The following is a 23455-nucleotide window of genomic DNA, read 5'->3' as shown; positions in this document are numbered from 1 at the left end:
TCATCATCATCTCCAAAGAAAACATTCAGATTAGTCCAACCACACACACTAAACTGTTAGGCATAGAGATAGACAATAACCTGAAATTCAACATCCACATTGCACAAACCATCAAGAAAGTCAATAAAAAGCTAGGCCTCCTCTACAGGAACAAACAGTTTATGACTAAACATACCAAAGTTATCATCGCTAGGACTCATCTCTTATCCACCCTCCTCCACACCTCTCCCATCTTGATTAATCTACACCAAGCCGAACTAAATAAAATGGAATCTTGCTATAATAAGATTGCCAAGTTTTCTTCTGATGCTTCTTACAGGTCCCACCAATGTCTATCCCTAAAACAGCTTAACTGGCTTGAGTTACCTCATATACTCATGCTCAATCAACTCTCTATAGCTCACAAGCTCTACTACCTCCCTGAGTTAACCTGCAGCACATAAGCATTTAATACAGCCCCACATTCCCACTAGAACCCTACGATCTAACAGCCAGAACCTAATAACTGTCATCCAGCATAAAAACAATGCTGGTAAATCACTCTTTGCCAACACCATTGCCAAAACCTGGAACACACTACCAATCCATATAACTTCTACCACCTCCTTCAGTCTTTTCAAAAAACTCCTTAAAACCCACTGCTTAACTAACTGGCTATGCTCATGTTACACTCCAGGTTAAATCTAATTGTGAGTCACATGTTCAGATAAGTATAAACAGATTTTCCCTAAAAAGCTTGTAAACCCCAGATACTGGTTAAAAAAAAAAAAAAAACTTTATTTTTTTAAGTTTTTGACTATGTACCTCAATGTTTTTACTACGTACCTCAATGACTGTCTACTGTACTGTCTAACTAAAACTTAACTTCTAACCTATTATACATTAAAATCAATTGTATGTTCTATATTTTGTTCTCTCGTGTACTGCATTCTATTGTACTGTGGAGCTTTTCTCCCCTGGCCTCTGCTGAAAATGGACCTGTGTCCAGTCAGACTTTCCCAGTAAACAAATGTAAATAAATAAATAGTAGGGTAAATTTTTCCAAAACTTAATTGAGACCCCACAATGGAGGATTTGCTTGTGGATGGGGGTCATATGCATTTCTCCTTTCATGAACTGTTTTACCAAAAGAGATTAAAAAAGAGGGGGAATCCACAAAGAGCAGTATTCCAAGAGATCCTTCTCTTACTATACCGCTACAAAAATTGAAGGGGTCTTGTCTATGCTTCTGAAAAGCAATCCCTCTACTGTCAGGTGATGGGTCCATCACACCCACAGATAGGCAGTGGGAGGGGACTATAAGCTTTAGTAGACTGCCAGAGGAGGGTAGCAGGGCATCATTACCCATATGCCAGTTAGGCAGTGTGCTTGTTCATCTTTTGGTCCTCAACTATGTTAGAACTGGTGCTAACTTGCTATAAAGGACACTGAATCTATACATAAATATCAAATAAGGATGATCCAGTGTTCACGAGTTAAAACCTTTATTTTTTTAATTAGTCATAGCTTATTATGTTACCAAAAGAAATAAAAGGTAGATGTCTTCTTTTACTTTGTATGCTTATGTGTGTGTTGATGTGTTCAGTTAAAATGGTTGTGTACTTTAAGAAATATTTTAGGTTACAGTCCATGAATTCATCCATTGCTGTTAATAGAAACAATTATAAAACACGCTATACTGAGATCACAAGTGTCATTCCGGAAACATTTCCCTTTCTTGCACTTCCCAGTGGAAGTTGTTACTGTCAAATTCTGTTTGCCACACTCTCAAATTTAAGAATTTACCTTTATCAGATTAGTTGCAAATGCAAGGATTTTACTTAGAAGTATACTAGTTTCCTGGGTTGGTGAACCCATCCAGATGATTTACAGAAAAATCTATCATATATTCCCATGTCCTAAAGGGAATGAAATAGAGTAAATAATAGAGGGAATTCACTGAATGGTCCTAAATCACACTCCATCCTATGATTTCTTTGGACATAAAAACAGATGACATATACTCAGTAGTCTACAAGTATTTTTCAGTGAATCCACTTTGTTATTGTAATAATCCAATCTGTCATTAACATAATTCCATTACATTTTATGTGTTATAACTGATATTTTATATACAAATGTAATAATGGGTTCATAGGCAGTGACTAGTCTTTCTGCCTAAGACACTAATGAAGAGCTTAACCTAGTCTCCCACTGTCTGATTAAGTCACACGCAGGCAAATGAAGTGTGAAGTAATCAAACCCTGTATCATAGCTCATTACTAGTTCAGAGCCATAATTCCTTGTGCTATCCGCATTCCCTTTTAGCATTGAGAATTTGTAAGAAATGTTAAGTACATATATTGAAGAAGTTCTATATCTGCAGCATATTATGTGTTGTTTGAGGAGATCTAGTTTGAAGAAAGCATATCTTTCCAATTAGTTTCTTTGAATATATGTGTTTACATATACATATATATATATATATATATATATATATATATATATATATATATATATATATATATACACATATAGGTCTACTTCATTTCACTGAAAGCTCATTTCACTGAAACTCAGTTGCCTGCGCACAATTCACTGAAAGCTCACTTCTCCGAAAACTCATTTGACTGAAACTCATTTTGTTGAAAGTTATATATGGCCTTTTCCCCACTATAGTGTGATCCTGGAGTTAGTATATAAAGTAGGGGGGGTGTGGGGGCGTAGACCCCCACTTATTTTAAATGTTTTAAACCATAGACATGGATACTTACAAGTCCAATGAATAACTCTTTCCAGAAGACAATATATAACCAAACTATGTGGGGGCTATGCCCCCCACACTCCCCAATGTAGGGGGCTGTGCCCCCCACCCTTACTTTATATACTAACTCCAGGGTCACACTACAGTGGGGAAGAGGCCATATATAACTTTCAGCTAAATGGGTTTCAGTCAAATGAGTTTTCAGTGAAGTGAGCTTTCAGTGAATTGTGCACAGGCAACTGAGTTTCAGTGAAATGAGCTTTTAGTGAAATGAAGTAGACACACATATATATATATATATATATATATATATATATATACACACACAGACATACATACATATGTATGCACATGCATATTGTAACTAAGTCGTACATTTTTCTCTGTTGTACAGAATTGTCTAGTTTGTAACTGAAGCTTTACTCCCTGAACATCTGATCAAAAGGGGCTACCACAGCCTGGTCGGGCTACCTACTCAGGTCAACAAAAGTAATAAATTAAGAAATAAAATAAATAATGCTGAAATAAGGCTCCATACTGAAAACAAAACAAATAGTTAAAGGAAAAGAGCCTGATATATAAATTTATCTTGATCTGATAGAGATTTTTTTTAAACTAAGTAGTACAGACCTGTGAGACGTCCTTCGGCAATTCAAAATTTAAACTAGGGGAAGAGTCATAAGGGCATGTTTGGATTGGTGCACGTGCTTATTTCTTGTGAAGGGCTTCCTTGTTCTTTTGGGTTGAAATCAGCTCACTCTAAACTTGCACATTACTTTTATAACTAAGGGTATGAGATATTTTGTATTGCTCTTCAAACAAGTTTATATACACTTTAATTTATGTCAGAATATATGTAGCTTCAAGAAGTTGCACAATATCAGTCTACAGTTTTACGGAGAATCGTCTCTTTTTGGCTTCTTAGGGAATTGCAGGGACAACAACGTTTATGGATTCCTATGGATCCCTTGGTCATTCTTCTTCTTATTGTATTAGTGATTTGGTGTGTTAGACATGGAGAAAGGTAAAAAGATGTTGATGCTTACTGACATGTATCACACAGAGGCCGGGGAGCTTTTGTTTTATTGATATATGGTACTCTCTTGGACTGATTCCTGGCTCTTTCAAGTAAATGTTAAAAATCGAGAGGGAAATCTGAGGTCTGGCACTTATAACTATGCCCATATTACTAGCAAATGAAGGTGTTTTCATGCCTGTGAAAGTCTGCATTTCCCAGACATCTGTCTAGGTTAAATTTGCTTTATTATACATCCCTGGATTTGTACTAAGTGAGGAGATTTGACTCTTTTGGGTTTTCATCATCATATACAAAGTTATTTCTATCTCATATTTTCCTTATGAAACCACAGTTAATCACATCTTTTGTTTTATAAAAGTCTTAATAATCTTACCAAGTTCCTGAAACCTTTACAGTGTCAACTATATGTATATAGTTAATAAAATATATTATGTTTATTGATTTAATTTGTTTATATTGCATTTCTTAATCAGAAGAATGAAATGATTCAAAGACCAATTTCATCCAAGAGCTAAGGAAAGGAAAGTTAACATGAAAAATTAGCATATTAAAATGAAAAATGAAAAAAATATATATTAAAATGAAAAAATTAACAGAGCAAATAATAAAGATAAAATGATGAACAGTATAATTACTGCTTGAAGGCTAGGATTCATAGATGTATAGTTAAAAACATGTGCTAATTAATGTGTACATCATCAATGCACAGTTTGTGAGATCCTAAGGGAGGAAAAGTTAATCTCTCAAAGAACCTGAATAAATTCATTTCAGAGGTGGTCATTTATCCATTTTATAATATCATCACAGAAACGGGATTCATGAATGCCTACGCTAAGTGTGCACCAGTCTGAGTGAACAGACAACACTAGCATAACTCACACCTTCTTCCTCCTAATTTTACTTCTAATACTGATTTTCTTATGGCCTTAAATATCAAGATGGATTCATAAAGGTTTCCACTAAGTGTAGATTACATGCATGTACACTTAGTGTAATCTTTCTGAGTCAATAGAAAGCCCAAAACATGTGGCAGGGATGTTCTTGAATACAGATCGTGTACATTTAGGGTACACTTAGTGTAGGTGTTAATGACTCTGGCCTAATATCTATGCAGTTTATACAGCAAGATTCAAATGGTTTAGTTGTTTAAAAGCCCACATAGCATTAATGGTAGGCAGCAGAGAATCCATTTAAATAATTGAAATTAAAATTCTATTTACATAACATAGCAAAAGCAATACATTAGAATCCTTGCATATTAATTTTCAGACATATGTGTATCTTAGTGTTTACCTCTGGTGTGACAAGTAGTGATTTTCAGCATTTACACCTGCTGTGCATCTCTTGTATAGTAAGTAAGATGCTTGAAATATATTAAATATGTTAAATCTTAGTGATTGAAATCTGCTCATAATTTATTATTTTTATTTATTTATTTTTTTTGAAACCACAGTTTAAAAACTTTTTTTTTAAAAAGTCTTAAAATTTACCCGTTCCGAAAACCTTTTTATTTAAAATTTAATGTTTAAAAATAAGTTTTTTGATTTAATTTTTTTTTTTGTTTCTTAATAAAAATAAAGACGACCCTTTCACCAAACAAAAAAAAAGTTCTGAAAAAATTTAAATTAAAAAGATGGAAAAAATATAATTAAAAGGGGAAAAAATACGACCAAAAAATAAAAAAAAAAGGGGGAAAAAGTTAAACCGAAGATAATTTCACTGGTGAGATCAGATCACAACTAATCTCGCTGGAGTCCTCATCCCACCCCACCTGAAATAAAAAGACCACAGTAAAGAACTTCGAAAGCCGACTTCACACTTCTAAAGACTAGTGTGGTCTCCTTTAAGGCCCCGAGCCGACGGAAAACAGTACTCAAGCCGCTGAATCACTTACAAATGCCTTCTACCAGCACCTGCAGGACTGCATGGATAAGGCAATCCCAAGCAAACAAAGACTCTTTGTACTAAAGGCAAGCGCCCACTCTGGTGGACCCCAGCCATAAACAAACTCTACAACAAAAAGGAGGAAGCTACTACAAGATAGAGCAAAATCCTTAAAAGGTAAGACACCCTTGATCACTATAAGTAAAAACTAAGAGCTCTCATAAAATCATCCAAAGCAATTTTGAGAGAAAAATAGCTAAAGACTCAAAAGACAATCATAAGGCCTTCTTTAGCTATAAAGAAACCTGGGAGGAAACTCCCAGATATGCTCAGAACTAGTTCAAAATGATGTGAAGATTACTGATCCTACAGACATTGCCAACATACTGGCTGACAGGTTCAGTGCAAACTTCTCCCTCCCCCAAAAGGAGAGATATCTATACCAAGCGATTGCAGCCCCCAAACATCTCCAACGCCCAAGTGAGAACTGCCTTCCAAAGCAAAAACACAGCATCCATGGGACCTGATGGTGTCCCCGGCTGTGTGCTCCACGAACTCAACGAGGAATTAAACCCACAGCTAGGACAGCTGTTTAATCATAGTCTTACTCTGGATACGTACTCCAGGAGTGGCGCACTGCAACTGTGGTCCCACTTCACAAAGGCGGTGCCTCCACCACCCTGGAAATTACCGCCCATTAGCTTGACAAGCCTTATCTGCAAAGCCATGGAGAGGATCATAATGGACCTCATAAATAAAGACATAGGGAATTTGCAGACTTTGGATCCATCCCAGTTTGGCTTTGTCAAAGGCAGATCATGCCTTCTAAACTTGGTTGACTTTTTCAAACAGTCACCAAAGCCATTGATGAGGGAAAGGCAGTCCATACAGCCTACCTCGATCTGGCGAAGGCCTTGATACAATACCCCACTGGTATCATTGAAAAACTCATCAGCTTAAATGTTAACCCATACATCACAAGATGGGTTGCAAATTGGCTGAGTGACAGAACCCACAGGGTCAGAGTTGCTGGCGCCATGTCAGACTCAAAGCCTGTCACAAGTGGTGTACCACAGGGCTCAGTCCTGGGCCCACTCTTGTTTGGCATCTACTTTTCCGAAGTACAAGCAAACACAGGAGGGTTATGGCTGACAAAGTTTGCAGATGACTGCAAACTGGGAGCCATAGTAGAAAACACATCTGACACAGATATCCTTCAGAAGGGTCTCAAAGAAACGGATAACTGGTGCCAGAGCCATGGCCTAAAGTTAAATGCCAAAAATGCATAGTCATACCCTGCAAGGTTACCCCTAGCTACCAAATAGGTGGCAATCCACTGAGTACAGAAGAAGTTATCAGGGACCTGGGGACCCAGGTTGATAGTAGTCTGTCATTCGACACCCATGTAGCTAAAGTAGTTAGGAAGACCTTCTACATTGCCCACCTTATCATGAAGGGATTCTCATCTAGATCAAGGGAGGTCATAGTCTCCCTATACTCATCACTCATCAGACCAATGATTGAGTACAATGCCCCATTCAGAATGTATCTGACCCGACACTTGCAGCAGCTGGAGAGGCCACAAAAGTTCCTCACCAAAAGGATAAAGGGTCTCAAACATCTGTCCTATGCTGCCCGACTGAAAGAACTCCAGCTCTATTCAGTCGGCTACCGCTTGCTCAGAGGTGACCTTTGCCTAACATACAAGCCCATGTCAAACCCAGATTTGATGAATATGCTTCACCTCAAAAATCTAGATCCGTCAGAGCCACAAGGGGGGAGACTTAAACCTCAACACGGCTATTAATAGGACGTGCTGGAGGGATAGATTCATCACCCAAAGACTCCCTATGCTGTGGAATAAAATCCCGTATATGTGAGGCAGAGCACTGCTGGCCTTGTTCAAGAGAAATCTTGACCAATGGATGGGAGATCGCAGATATACCCCAGGGATTACCTCAGTGTCACTGCTCAACAGAGGCACAGCAAAATAATGGGTATAGTTCCCCATACTAAAGGGGTGGCGTAAGCCACAAAACTATGGGCTAGGCTTGTAAATGCCCTCGGGCAGATAGCCTAGTATGAACCTATGAACCTATGAACCTATGAACATAAATATCAAATAAGGATGATCCAGTGTTCACGAGTTAAAACCTTTATTTTTTTAATTAGTCATAGCTTATTATGTTACCAAAAGAAATAAAAGGTAGATGTCTTCTTTTACTTTGTATGCTTATGTGTGTGTTGATGTGTTCAGTTAAAATGGTTGTGTACTTTAAGAAATATTTTAGGTTACAGTCCATGAATTCATCCATTGCTGTTAATAGAAACAATTATAAAACACGCTATACTGAGATCACAAGTGTCATTCCGGAAACATTTCCCTTTCTTGCACTTCCCAGTGGAAGTTGTTACTGTCAAATTCTGTTTGCCACACTCTCAAATTTAAGAATTTACCTTTATCAGATTAGTTGCAAATGCAAGGATTTTACTTAGAAGTATACTAGTTTCCTGGGTTGGTGAACCCATCCGGATGATTTACAGAAAAATCTATCATATATTCCCATGTCCTAAAGGGAATGAAATAGAGTAAATAATAGAGGGAATTCACTGAATGGTCCTAAATCACACTCCATCCTATGATTTCTTTGGACATAAAAACAGATGACATATACTCAGTAGTCTACAAGTATTTTTTAGTGAATCCACTTTGTTATTGTAATAATCCAATCTGTCATTAACATAATTCCATTACATTTTATGTGTTATAACTGATATTTTATATACAAATGTAATAATGGGTTCATAGGCAGTGACTAGTCTTTCTGCCTAAGACACTAATGAAGAGCTTAACCTAGTCTCCCACTGTCTGATTAAGTCACACCGCAGGCAAATGAAGTGTGAAGTAATCAAACCCTGTATCATAGCTCATTACTAGTTCAGAGCCATAATTCCTTGTGCTATCCGCATTCCCTTTTAGCATTGAGAATTTGTATGAAATGTTAAGTACATATATTGAAGAAGTTCTATATCTGCAGCATATTATGTGTTGTTTGAGGAGATCTAGTTTGAAGAAAGCATATCTTTCCAATTAGTTTCTTTGAATATATGTGTTACATATACATATATATATATATATATATATATATATATATATATATATATATATATATACACACACATATAGGTCTACTTCATTTCACTGAAACTCATTTCACTGAAACTCAGTTGCGCACAATTCACTGAAAGCTCACTTCTCCGAAAACTCATTTGACTGAAACTCATTTTGTTGAAAGTTATATATGGCCTTTTCCCCACTATAGTGTGATCCTGGAGTTAGTATATAAAGTAGGGGTGTGGGGGCGTAGACCCCCACTTATTTTAAATGTTTTAAACCATAGACATGGATACTTACAAGTCCAATGAATAACTCTTTCCAGAAGACAATATATAACCAAACTATGTGGGGGCTATGCCCCCCACACTCCCCAATGTAGGGGGCTGTGCCCCCAACGCCCCCCACCCTTACTTTATATACTAACTCCAGGGTCACACTACAGTGGGGAAGAGGCCATATATAACTTTCAGCTAAATGGGTTTCAGTCAAATGAGTTTTCAGTGAAGTGAGCTTTCAGTGAATTGTGCGCAGGCAACTGAGTTTCAGTGAAATGAGCTTTTAGTGAAATGAAGTAGGCACATATATATATATATATATATATATATATATATATATATATATATACACACACACATACATACATATGTATGTATGCACATGCATATTGTAACTTTAAGTCGTACATTTTTCTCTGTTGTACAGAATTGTCTAGTTTGTAACTGAAGCTTTACTCCCTGAACATCTGATCAAAAGGGGCTACCACAGCCTGGTCGGGCTACCTACTCAGGTCAACAAAAGTAATAAATTAAGAAATAAAATAAATAATGCTGAAATAAGGCTCCATACTGAAAACAAAACAAATAGTTAAAGGAAAAGAGCCTGATATATAAATGTATCTTGATCTGATAGAGATTTTTTTGAAACTAAGTAGTACAGACCTGTGAGACGTCCTTCGGCAATTCAAAATTTAAACTAGGGGAAGAGTCATAAGGGCATGTTTGGATTGGTGCATGTGCTTATTTCTTGTGAAGGGCTTCCTTGTTCTTTTGGGTTGAAATCAGCTCACTCTAAACTTGCACATTACTTTTATAACTAAGGGTATGAGATATTTTGTATTGCTCTTCAAACAAGTTTATATACACTTTAATTTATGTCAGAATATATGTAGCTTCAAGAAGTTGCACAATATCAGTCTACAGTTTTACGGAGAATCGTCTCTTTTTGGCTTCTTAGGGAATTGCAGGGACAACAACGTTTATGGATTCCTATGGATCCCTTGGTCATTCTTCTTCTTATTGTATTAGTGATTTGGTGTGTTAGACATGGAGAAAGGTAAAAAGATGTTGATGCTTACTGACATGTATCACACAGAGGCCGGGGAGCTTTTGTTTTATTGATATATGGTACTCTCTTGGACTGATTCCTGGCTCTTTCAAGTAAATGTTAAAAATCGAGAGGGAAATCTGAGGTCTGGCACTTATAACTATGCCCATATTACTAGCAAATGAAGGTGTTTTCATGCCTGTGAAAGTCTGCATTTCCCAGACATCTGTCTAGGTTAAATTTGCTTTATTATACATCCCTGGATTTGTACTAAGTGAGGAAATTTGACTCTTTTGGGTTTTCATCATCATATACAAAGTTATTTCTATCTCATATTTTCCTTATGAAACCACAGTTAATCACATCTTTTGTTTTATAAAAGTCTTAATAATCTTACCAAGTTCCTGAAACCTTTACAGTGTCAACTATATGTATATAGTTAATAAAATATATTATGTTTATTGATTTAATTTCTTTATATTGCATTTCTTAATCAGAAGAATGAAATGATTCAAACACCAATTTCATCCAAGAGCTAAGGAAAGGAAAGTTAACATGAAAAATGAGCATATTAAAATGAAAAATGAAAAAAATATATATTAAAATGAAAAAATTAACAGAGCAAATAATAAAGATAAAATGATGAACAGTATAATTACTGCTTGAAGGCTAGGATTCATAGATGTATAGTTAAAAGCATGTGCTAATTAATGTGTACATCATCAATGCACAGTTTGTGAGATCCTAAGGGAGGAAAAGTTAATCTCTCAAAGAACCTGAATAAATTCATTTCAGAGGTGGTCATTTATCCATTTTATAATATCATCACAGAAATGGGATTCATGAATGCCTACGCTAAGTGTGCACCAGTCTGAGTGAACAGACAACACTAGCATAACTCACACCTTCTTCCTCCTAATTTTACTTCTAATACTGATTTTCTTATGGCCTTAAATATCAAGATGGATTCATAAAGGTTTCCACTAAGTGTAGATTACATGCATGTACACTTAGTGTAATCTTTCTGAGTCAATAGAAAGCCCAAAACATGTGGCAGGGATGTTCTTGAATACAGGTCGTGTACACTTAGGGTACACTTAGTGTAGGTGTTAATGACTCTGGTCTAATATCTATGCAGTTTATACAGCAAGATTCAAATGGTTTAGTTGTTTAAAAGCCCACATAGCATTAATGGTAGGCAGCAGAGAATCCATTTAAATAATTGAAATTAAAATTCTATTTACATAACATAGCAAAAGCAATACATTAGAATCCTTGCATATTAATTTTCAGACATATGTGTATCTTAGTGTTTACCTCTGGTGTGACAAGTAGTGATTTTCAGCATTTACACCTGCTGTGCATCTCTTGTATAGTAAGTAAGATGCTTGAAATATATTAAATATGTTAAATCTTAGTGATTGAAATCTGCTCATAATTTATTATTTTTATTTATTTATTTTTCATTTTATCTTTGTTAACCGGGAAAGTCCACTGGACACGTCCATTTTCAGTGGAGGCACGGGGAGTAAAGCTCCACACAAAAACAATAAAGTAAAAAAGATGATAAAGTTATACATAATAAAGGTGTTAACAAACTAATGCAAGTGAGAATATACAATAGTTATGAACATTTTGGAAGACTCCATCATTTGTAAGTATTTGCAAATATGCAATAATGGTACATGCAGATATACAAGTTAGTTTGATAAGACAAGTAATGATATATGGGAGTCATACTTTTATTTTTAATAAAGACATGATCTATTGTCTATCATAGATAGAGTAGGATAGTGAAGTTGATGGTAGGACTATTGTGGATAAGTACAAGAGCAGAGCCAAGTAGGTGTAAAGTGAGTTCTTAGTGATTTTTTAAGCAAGGATATTGATAGTATGGAGGTTATGTGAGGTAGTAAGGAGTTCCATATTTTAGAGACAAAATTAAAAAAGAGAGATTCACCTGCTCTGTTGTAGAGATTTAGTAACTTCAAGAAGGAATTTATTGTTAGAGCGGAGGATTCTTTTATTAGTGTAAGGTTGAAGTAGGTTTTGCAGTGATGGAGGTTTCTGAGGATGATGCAGAATTTTATGAGATAGCATAAGTTGATTGCGCTGCAAGAGATTGGGAAATTCTATCCAGTTAGGTTGCTTTAAAGCTGTGCAGTGGTGTGTTTTGTATGGGGAGTCCAATGAAAACCTGTCAATTTTATTGTAGCAGGTTTCTGATTTTGTTAAATCAGTCTTTTTGAGATTAATAAAGATAGGGTAGGCGTAGAGTAGGGTGGAGATGAGATGGGTATGTGATAATGTGATTTTTGTGCATTTAGTAAGAAACTGTCTATTTCTACAGAGGATACCCAGTTTTTTATGTACTTTCTTAATAGTGTGGGCTGCGTGGATATCAAATTTGAAATTATTGTCAATCTCAACACCAAGAAGTTTTGTGTGTGCTATGGGAGAAATGATAGTTTTATTACTGGACATGATATTGAAGGAGGGGTCTAAGGAGGTGGATCTAGTAGGTTTAAAGAGAAGTAGTTTTGTTTTACTTGGATTCAAAATAAGTTGGATGTTGGACAGAAATGATTCAGCTGATAGGAAAGAAAGCTGGATAAGTGACTGGAGTTCATTTATAGAATATGCTGAACAAATTAATGTGGAATCATCTGCATATTGTATGAAAGATGCATGTAGAGTGGAATTATGGAGGTTGTTTGTTTAAAGAGAGAGTATTAAGGGGCCTAGAATGGAGCCTTGTGGTACTCTGAGTGTGACAGGAAGCAGTGGTGAGAGTTCATGCTGCCAGGTAACTTTGGAACCAAGCTAAGGAAGATTCACTAAGATCTATGTCAGAGTTTTAATAAATGTATTATGTCTAACCATGTCAAAAGCTTTTGACAGATCGATGAAGGTGGCTGATACAAAGTTGCTGATGTTTCTGTGGTTGTTTACTATATTGGTGAAGGACATAAGAGCTGTGGTGGTACTGTGAAAGGGAAAAAAGCCATGTTGGGTGGGCAATAGGAGATTGTGGGTGTGCAAATAGTCCATAATTTGAGTATGTATACATCTCTCCAGGAGTTTGGCTATAGGGGATAAGATAGCTATTGGACAGGAGTTTGTAAATTCTGTAAATTTCCCTCTTTTATGAAGAGGGATGATATGAGATATTTTCCATATTTTGGGGACAAAGGCTTCAGTTATGGATCTGTTAATACGATGGATATTGGGAGGGCAATGACATCTGCTGCTATTTGTAGAAATTCTGCTGGTAATTTGTCTGAAGCTAGAGTTGTGGGCTTGAGTTTTTGTAAATATTTTCTAATCTTATCGGTGGGGACAGGTTGGAGGTAGAATGAGTTGTTGCTACTATGTGATTTACAGGTTTCTACTTGAGTGTTGGAGATGTTTTGATTAGCTAGAGTAAAAATGGTGCTAGGAAAGAATTTGTTAAATTGTGAGACTATGGTCTCTGATGTGTTATTTGTGGTAGGGGTGGGAGTACAGTTTTTACCTGGCAAGTGAATTTTGTTTATGGCTGTCCAGAACTTTTCAGGGTTATTCTTATGGATTATTTGTTGATTGTGGTAGTGGATTGTTTTGTCATGTTTTACTAGTTGTTTAGCTTTATTTCTGAGGTTGTGATAGGTTTGTTTAGTGGCTTGGGATTTGACTTTGTGTCAGTGGTCCCAGACTTTGTCCCTGGTTTTGAGGAGGGATCTGGTTTCTTTACTTAACCAAGGTGCACTGTTAGCTTTGATTCTGATGGTTCTGGGAGGGGCATGTAGGTTCAGGATGTTTAGAAAGGTAGAGTTAAAGTGTTTTACGGCCTCATTTATGTAAAGATATTTTAATGGAGTCCAATTACATTTTTTTAGGTCAGTGATAAAGTCATTGAGGTTAAGGTTTTTTTTATTCCTGATTAGTTGGTAGGTAGTTCCTTTATTGCAATGGGAATGCTTTTTAAGGCGAAAGGTTATTAAATGGTCACTTAGTCCATCAGGGATGCAAGCTACGTTAGAGGGGTGGAGTGGTGTGTTAGTTAGCATCCAGTCAAGGTTTGATTCTCTGTTGGTGGCCTAGTTAATTCTGGTAGGGGGTTGGATGGTTTGAGTAAAACCATGAAGGTTGATATGGTTAGTGGGAGCATGAGAGTTGCATGTGAGCCAGTCTATGTTAAAATCTCCCAGGATAATGGTTTCCTGTAGGAGTGATGTGGAAGACCAATGGGGTAGGTTTTCAATGGTGGCTATATTGTTTCTGGGTGGTATATAACATCCAACTGTGTGTTTTAGCTTGCTAGAGTTGAGTTTTAATTGCACAAGAAATATTTCTTCTTTGTCTAGGTTAGGGAGTTTTATATTTAAAGTCACAACTGTGAGATGAATTTTATAAAGTAAAGCAATGCCTTCTCCTTTTTAATCTGTCATGTCCTTCCTTAGAATATTGTATCCTGGTGGTATAATTTCATTATCGGTTATGTGTGGGGGTTTTAAGCCATGTCTCCTATAACAACTACGTTCGGAATGTATAGAGAGAGAGGGAGATAGGCATGCAGGTCATGAATCTTATTTGTGATGCTTCTAATATTAATGTTAAATAGGAGTAGGTCAGATGCTTTTCTTGGGAGATGAAGTAAGTTGATGGGGTGTTTGGGAATTTGGGTGGAGGGAGTGTTTAAAAGGGTTGGTGGTCCAGGATTTGGATGTATGTCTCCACAGCAAGATAGCTTGGAGGCTATGTAGAAACAATTTTCAAGAATTTTGTGATGTTCCTGTGATATTGTTGGGAGGGTGAAGGGTATTGTTGATGAGGTAGTAGTGTGAAAGGGGCAAAGTCAGTGGTGCAAGAATTGAATATAGTAAAAGAGATACTAAAGTGGTGTAGTCCGGTGCTGTTAAAAATGGGAGCTGTATTATAGTAAGGAGGAGGTTCTTGTAGTTGTGTGTAGTAAGATGTAAGGAGTGATAGAGATGATGACATGAGTAAGGAGGCTATGTGTACTAGAAACATATTGTGAGAAGTTAGTATGGGATAGTATATGTTTTGTATGGTTATGGGAGTGAGAGGTAGGCAGATATGAATATAGTGACAGAGGGAGAGGAATAGGATGGCATAGGGGTGGGGTTGAGGTGCTCTATTAGTGGAAGCTAATGATAAAGATAAAGTAATTAGATTGGTGGGTGTGGGAGGTTCCAAGTGGATCAGTGTTGGTAGGGTGTGGTAGTGATTGGTGGGAGGAATAAGGTGGGTGTGGCCCGGATGAGATAAAAGTAGGGATAGTGAGGGTAGCTCTAGGATATAGTTGAATTACAAAAAATAATCAGCAGGTAGGCTATGTTAAGTAACAAAACTTACAGAGTAAAGGAAGAAGAGGGTTGTACTGAGGCAAACAGTTTTTTTTTTCAAAGTCAGCAGTGAAAACAGGAAAATTAAGGAGGCAGTGTGGAATAGAAGGAAAAAGGCTAGAGAGTAGGGAGTTATAGATGAGGACTTTAAGTGTGTAAAATCAGTAGCTAGGATGGATGCCAGGCCAGCACATACTGACTAACTGAGGTGCTTTGAACAGTGTATAGGCAGATACTAGGTGGAAAAAAATATTTTAAGGATGAAAGAAAGGGAGATAAGGGAATGGTAAGGTATTCTGACATGGGGCACCAGGAAAGGCCCAGCTGCTGTCGACCTATGAGATGTGCTCCCCAGGGACAAAATCTTAATTACAATTTAAATCTACACAGTTTCTAATTGACAGCTAGTTGCTAATAGCAGCTAATTGCTATTGCAAAAGTCCTAATTGATTGTAAGTGCTTATTTCATAGTATTAGAGATAATTTCTTGTTTGCCGGCACTACTCTAATTGATAGTTCTTTCTTATCCTTATATGACATACTCTTATATTTCTCTTTACTTCTTTCTATCTCTACAGCTTCATTACTCTTCTGAAATCACAATTGCAAGAAGAGTAATACTTCATTACAAAGCTCCCCATTATTTGTCAGGTCTAACTGACCTCCATAGGCATGTTACCTTTCAGTTAAATGTTTGCGGAATTGGAACTCTCAGTTGTTGGGAGTGAATATGTTCTCTCCCCCTTGATATCTTTACTAGAATTAACTGCAAGGTGACTTAATTACAAAACTTTAACCCATGTTTTGCACTCTACAGCATTCCCAAAGCAAAAAATATTAGATTAACTGTCATTATACAACGACACCCCATTAAATATTCAAAAACGTGCATGCTGATTGGTCAGCGTTTGTAAATCAGAGTTATAGTAATGGAAAAAGGTCTGGTCGCCCAGACTTTTTCCATTACTATAACTCGTTTTTTTACAGCAACGGAGAATGCAAGATCTCTGTTGCTTCACACTGTCTCGCTATGTTAAATGAGTTTAACATAGCGAGACAGCTTTAAAAAAGCAACAGAGATTCTCTGTTGTTTTTTTAAAAGCTGTCTTGCTATGTTAAACTCATTTAACATAGCGAAACAGTTTTTAAAAAGCAACGGAGATCTTGCTTTCTCCGTTGCTTTTTTCAAAACTGTCTCGCTATGTTAAATGTGTTTAACATAGCGAGACAGCTTTAAAAAAGCAACGGATATTCTCTGTTGCTTTTTTAAAAGCTGTCTCGCTATGTTAAACTCATTTAACATAGTGTAACAGTTTTTAAATAGCAACGGACATCTTGCTTTCTCCGTTGCTTTTGCCCACAGCTCTGATGTACTGCGTAGGCATGCGCAGTACATCAGAACTGCTGCAGAATACCAGACAGCTGCGGAAGGGCAGCAAGGAGGCATTATACAATGCCATTATTTAAGAAAAGTAATTATTTTTTTTTCTTAAATAATGTCATTTTATAACAGCAATAACCCACTTCTGGGTGTGGGTAATGCTGGATTTACCCACGGTTGGCTTTGTTTGGCCACTCAGGCTTCGCCCACATGACCAAACCACACCAACCGTGGGTAAATCCAGCATTACCCACACCCAGGCGTGGGTTATTGCTATATTATTTCACTGCAATTTTGTAACTAAGAACGTCTGGTTAGACTTGATTGGTTAGGCATTTAATGAAACCAGATGCTGTTTCCTGGGGAGATGTTTAAACACTATCTACCATAATCATTTATGTAGGTAAGCTGATGCTTTTCAGTAGCAGAATGTCTGGGTAGGGTGTTGAGACAAATTTGAAGATTCTTAAAAATGTATGTTGTTTGTCACAGTAGGTGCCTGTAAGGGTTCTGCTTGATCACTACTCATCCAAGGTACAGTCTTTTTAGCTGTTTTACAAGCATATCATTTATCTCTCACAGCAAACGTTATAGATTTTGTGCTGCTGAGTAAGATTTTGTGCCTAAATCTAACAGATAAACCATGACCAATGATGTTAGTGAAATTAATAGACCCCCAAAAACTCCTTAATGTCAGGAGTGCATCTAGAACTGTAACTGCAGTTATTCACCTAGACTTAATCTCTCAAATTACAAATTTTCAGCTTTCTATATGTATCAATACCATTTCTTTTCAACCCACTGCTTCTCTGGATTTTTGGTTTTAGTTTGGGCAAAAGCAAGTTAAATGTGGATCTCAGTCTTGATAAGAATTTTTACTGGTGACAAGACCACCTTAGGAGTACTATTGTACTGAAATGAATTGCTTTTAGAGTCTCCACTTTCATTTCTGGGTATTTCCTTCAAAGTCTTTGCAGCATTTCACCATCAGGGCATTGAGAGACATGATGGGTCACAGTGGTTACATTTCGTTTCATAAAATTGTACATTCAACACAGCTGAAAGCAAGCTCCTAAATTAGACACATGGATTTCTGGAATACCAGTTAAGCTGAAACTTTTCACTTTAGAGTGGATGTATTTAGAACAGCAGAATTCATGACATACATGTCTACCGTCTTTTGAAAGAGCATATATTAAACCCAGAAACAAATTTGGGGATTTTATTGTAACAGGTTTCCAGCTTGGCTTGTAAGCCAAGCTGAAGATTAGTGAACAGGGAAGCACCGTACATAAGTGAGGGTAGAAGGTAAATAGAGTTTAGGGTTTGTCTGGTGTTGGAAGTAAGGTACCGATTGTGTCTATACAGGAGACCTCATTTTGGTGAGTTTTCTTGATGTTAGTTTGGATATGGGTGCCAAATTTTAGATTTACATCAATTATGACACCTAACAGTTTAGTATGTGATACAATTTCTATGGGGCTGTTATTCTGGGTAGTTACTGTAAATGAGTTTTTGTCTATACTGGTGTTTTTGGATGGGGAGAAGATCATTAGTTTTGTTTTAGTGGCATTTAAGGTGAGGTCAGTATTGGAGAAAGCTGAGTTTTGAGGATTAGATTAGAGGGGGTGTCTGCTGAATAAATGATAGCTGAATCGTCAGCATATTGGATTAGTGTAGTATCAGAGATAGACTGGTGGAAATTATTCATGAAAATGTTAAACAGAAGGGGGCAGAGGAGAGAACCCTAGGGTACGCCGATAGGGATGTGTAGAAAGAAAGAGATTGAGTTTTTCCATTTAACGGCTTGCTGTCTTTCAGCAAGGTAGCTAGTGAACCAGGCAATGGTGGGAGGGGAGAGGTTGAGAGAGGAGAGTTGAGATAAGAGTATGGAGTTGGATACAGTATCAAAGGCTTTGGAGAGGTGTAGGAACAGGGTAGAAACGATTTTGCCAGAGTCACGTGCAAAGTTGATAGAGTCCAGGAAGGAGAGGAGGGAAGTGATGGTACTATGACCGGGAAGGAAACCATGTTGTGTAGGGGTTAGTAGATTGTTTTGAGTCAGATATGACATCATTTGGGATTGAATACATTTCTCCATGATTTTTGATAGTGGGGAAAGAATGGCTATCGGCCAAATATTAGAAGTGTCAGTGCTTTTACTCCCTTTATGGAGTGGAATGATGAAAACATGTCTCCAGAGTGAGGGGACGTATGATTCTTGGATGGATCTGTTTATTATGACAGACATGGGGTAGGCAATGTTGTCTGTGGATAGTTTGAGGAAGGATGCGGGTAAGTTATCTGGGGAGAGGAGCATGGTTTAAGATAGAGGAGTTCTTTTAATTTTGTTTGTAGAAACAGGAGAGAGGTTAAAAGTAAGGGTAGGAGCAGTTGGATTAGAGGGAGAGGAACAGGGATTGGTGGGGGGTATGTGGAGAGTAACACGAGAAGCTGTTAGTGAGACTAGCTATGGATTCTATGAATAAGGTGTTAAACAGAGAGGCTGTTTCTTGGTCAGTATAATTTGGGTTTGGGCATGGGTTATCCTTGTTGCCAGGATAGAGGAGGGAGGAGATAGAGTTCCAGAATTTTCTTGGGTTGGAAAAATGTTCAGATAGAAGCTTACTATAGTATGTTTTGCGATATCTGATTATTAACTTTTTTACAGTGTTACAGAGTTGTTTAACTTCTGTTAGGACAGTAGGTGATTTATTTTTTTTCTTGGTATTGTTTCCACTTCTTATCTCTTAGGTGCATGGTTTGTTTAGTTTCTTTAAATAGCCAAGGGGAGTTTGAAGCTTTGACTCTTTTAGTCTTTAGGCATGCGAGATTGTTGAGTAGGTTCAGGAAGGTTTCATTAAAGTAATCAATGGCATTATCAAGTGGCAACATTTTTAAGGGTGACCAATCTGTTTCTTTTAAGCAGTCTGTTTCAACTTTTTCCAGAAATGATTTGCCTTATTAGCAATTCCTCACATTATTAAAAAAAATCCTGTAACTAAAGAATGTTGGGCAAGATGATGGATTATTGATATTACACCTTTAGTTTCTGTCATGTAGATTTCTGAAATGTGATTTTTGTTTGGCTTTAAAATCATCTAAGAATTAATTAGTAGAGGATAAATTATCATTGGAGGTTTATGACATTTATCAAACATACTAGCTCATTGTGAACTATTTTAAGAGTTACTTTTAAAAGGATCACTTAAATGTGATAAGTATGTCACTCTAAGACTATTACACTTTTAAGACTGAATTCTATTAATTTTTAGAAATTGTGACTGAGCAAATTATTTTAGAAAAATGGACCACCATATAACACTATGAAAATGTCATCTTTGTAAAAGAGCGTGCAGATTTGACAATGATATAGTGTCAGTATTTGATATTCATTACTATGAACTTATATATCTGGCTTGATCTAAACCTAAACTTTCAACTCTGTATGTCTACCACCAAACCAGAAGTCAAGTTTCTACTTTTTTTTAGTCTAAAAATATCTTCCACTTCCTCCCTCCATTGCTGAAACAGTCATAGGCAAATGGATTCTGATAACACAATTCAAATAGGCCCTCTTGATCATAAACATTTCTTCCAGGAAAAGTCTGACCTTCTACTACACCACGGCTAACAATATCTGTAGATTCATCTGTATGAGTCCCCAAATAGAACACTACTGTAGTGTCCTTCAAAAGAAAAATGGCTTCTAATTAATAAAAGATGGATCTTACTCCTGGCACCCCCTACTTACAAGCTTTTATACTTACGAACCTTCCCCTTTTTCATCAACAAATTATATATAGATATACTGCCTATAACCTAAGATCACAATCCGGTACAACACCCTCCCTACTTACCTCAAGGAACAGACTTCATAGTGCTGACCAGTTTCCCCTGCATTAGGAATTCCTCTCACTAAAGATATCATTGTTCCCTTCATACCAAGCTTTCTGTAGACAACAAAAAATATTATAATTGTGGTTTTACTTATTGTGCTAAATGTTTGCTTGTAAAACATACTTAAGTATGTATCACTCAATTTCAGCTTTATTATCTTCTGTCTGTTGTACTCTTCTATGCTTAACCTGAAAATGGTCTACCGGGATAAGTGTTCTGCTCCATTTAACAACTGAACATAGATAAATATCCCTATTTAAGTCAGTTTTCTAATGTGACTCTTAGCTATACTTGTTGGTATGAATATCTTCTTTAGTTTTATTGCAGAAACACTTCTGTTATGTTCAGTATATTGAAATATATTGAAATATTAGGATGCAAGGATAGTGCAACCTTATATTTATTATTTATTTTATTTATTGGCATTTGTTTACTTGGATGGTCTGACTGGATGAGGTTTCCATTTTCAGTGGATATCTAGGGAGAAAAGCTTTACAATAATATAAAATGAGTTATATCAATAAGGATTTTTAAAATGCATTGGCATAGACAATATAAAAAATAAAATAAAATGAAATGCAATGAAATTAATGAGAAGCAATGAATAAGATTAAATACGTATTAATTAGACTTTTGTATGTTCTTGCAATTTATTTTTTATTCTCTTGATCTTAGCTTAGAGCATGTTGAGAAAACATTGCTACCTACAGATCTACCCATCTCACAAAGATGGTCATAATTTCTGAACAACTACACTGCCTGTCCTAGTCTCTTTAATCTGAGATTTAACTAATTTGTCCTTTCAGATATAAAATATTTCACAGTAGCTTTAGCAACAAGGATGAGGGCATTAATTAATCCTACAAAAAAGTGATATGGAAAGTTATAAAAAAACAGCTAAAAGGCTGTTAAAGAATCAGTACAAGAGGCATGCAGTTCTTAATTCTGAAAAAAAATCCAAATGACCAGGCCCCATGGGATAGAATTTTACTCAAGTGCTTTGCATAGCAGAGATGACTACTGTAAAAAAAATATTTTCATATGTGTGGATGTCGCAATCTCCAAATAAATAACTAGAAAAAGAGTATAAAGGATTAGTCAAGTCTTCTTGGGCTAGAACACTCATCCACTTACCTGCTTAACTGAATAAATGTCTTGAAACTCAAGTAAGGTGCCTTTATTCCTCCCACAGGGAAGGCATCAGAAAGAGATAGAGTTTACTACATCTGCTAACTGAAATGATTTTATCTGGACTAATCCTATGTTTCTCGTTAGTCCTGTCACCCTCTTAGTCACAGTTGGGATGCCAGACCTGACTCGAGCTTTATGAATTACCTTTGTTTCGATATTTTCAACTAAGTGGTAGAGTTAATACAAATACATAGAAACAAATGTATATGACTAGTCTGTGAAGTTTAAGACTCATGATTTGATTCAGTTTATTTGAAGATATTTCTAAGTTTTTTTAAAGTTATTTATTCATTTCAAGCTACAAAACTGAAATACATTATTGAACAGGACCATTTATCTTTTAACTGTTTTTTTTATTTATTTTTTTTTTTGTTTGTTTTTCAGATATTAAATAAAATGCATACATTTTCAGCAGAAGTATAAAATACAACAGTAGGCACATACTTTTTAAATAACTGACATTAAGATTTTCTCTGTTTTTCTCTTTCCTTCCAGCCAAAAGGATTCAGGCGTTATTATAGTTCCCCATTGCTTATTCAGGAACAATATGGCTGCATCAGGGAAGTTATGCCTATTGGTTGGTATTAATTCCTGTGTGCTTGTTTCTTTTCTTTGTGTTCAGTGCATGAACAATGCTTACTTTAAGCTTTCCTGGTAATTGACAGCTTGCTTTTCTGTTTCTCTTTGTTTCTTGATACAGCATGTAGTAGCAAAGTTGACCCTGTGTATGAAGCACTTCGTTTTGGTACCTCGTTAGCTCAAAAAACAAAGAAGACATCATGTGGAAGTGTATCAGAATCTCCTGATAGAAGCTCTGTAAATATATTCTAATTTATATCTTCTTTGTAATGTTCTGTTTCCTTATTTCAAGGACATAGTATGGTGTAGCACCATTGCTGATACAAGCTTTAGTAATTTTTTTTTCAAATTAGTAGTTACTTTATATCAAACATTTCTCTGAATATATGAGCAGATAACACAGAAAAGCACATAGTTTTGATAGATCACAGCAAATGAATCCATTCATGCAGTACATTTGCTAGTATCCTTGAAGTGCATGTTAAGAAAATGTTAAAGAACACTATGGTAATTCATTCAATTAGGTTTCCGGGTAACATCTCCAGACATTTTTCTAGGAGCCTACTGATGTTTCCAGGCATCTAACATTGCCTGCTCATATTTACAATAATGACTGCAAAACCATGCTCAGTAGAAGCTGTTAAACAATTTCTTATTAAATCTCACACAATAGGCAATAGAATAACATTAATTATTGAGCTCTGTTTAGTACAGCTAGAAAGATATTAATATTTGCACATATGCATTTGATTTATATTGTTAGAATTAAATGCCTTAACTAAGCAGCACAGACAGAATTTCTTAGTCTCATATGAAAGTTAGGAGCTAGATGAACAAAATACTATTATAGTATTTAGATTAAAATGGTTACTGAGGTAATGTAAGCTGTTTACAAAGCATCTGAGAAGTTAATATTGACTGCTTTTATTGTGATTTATAACATATGAGA

At 36.2% G+C, this 23455-nt stretch overlaps 1 protein-coding gene across 2 annotated transcripts in view; it reads left to right on the top strand.

The window, feature by feature from the left end:
- Window positions 1-23455, top strand: part of STAC (SH3 and cysteine rich domain) — a 1460498-nt gene that overhangs the window by 842765 nt on the left and 594278 nt on the right. For both annotated transcript variants that reach the window (XM_044064992.1, XM_044064993.1), the window contains exons 5-6: window positions 22423-22504; window positions 22628-22743. In XM_044064992.1, coding sequence (XP_043920927.1) covers window positions 22423-22504; window positions 22628-22743 — 198 coding nt within the window. The remainder of the gene's footprint in view (window positions 1-22422; window positions 22505-22627; window positions 22744-23455) is intronic.

The sequence above is a fragment of the Protopterus annectens genome, chromosome 3.part0 (assembly GCF_019279795.1).
Source record: "Protopterus annectens isolate FY-2018-M chromosome 3.part0, PAN1.0, whole genome shotgun sequence".
Classification (NCBI taxonomy): domain Eukaryota; kingdom Metazoa; phylum Chordata; order Ceratodontiformes; family Protopteridae; genus Protopterus; species Protopterus annectens.
Note: the sequence above shows the minus strand (reverse complement) of the source record. Positions and strands in the feature narration are given on the sequence as shown.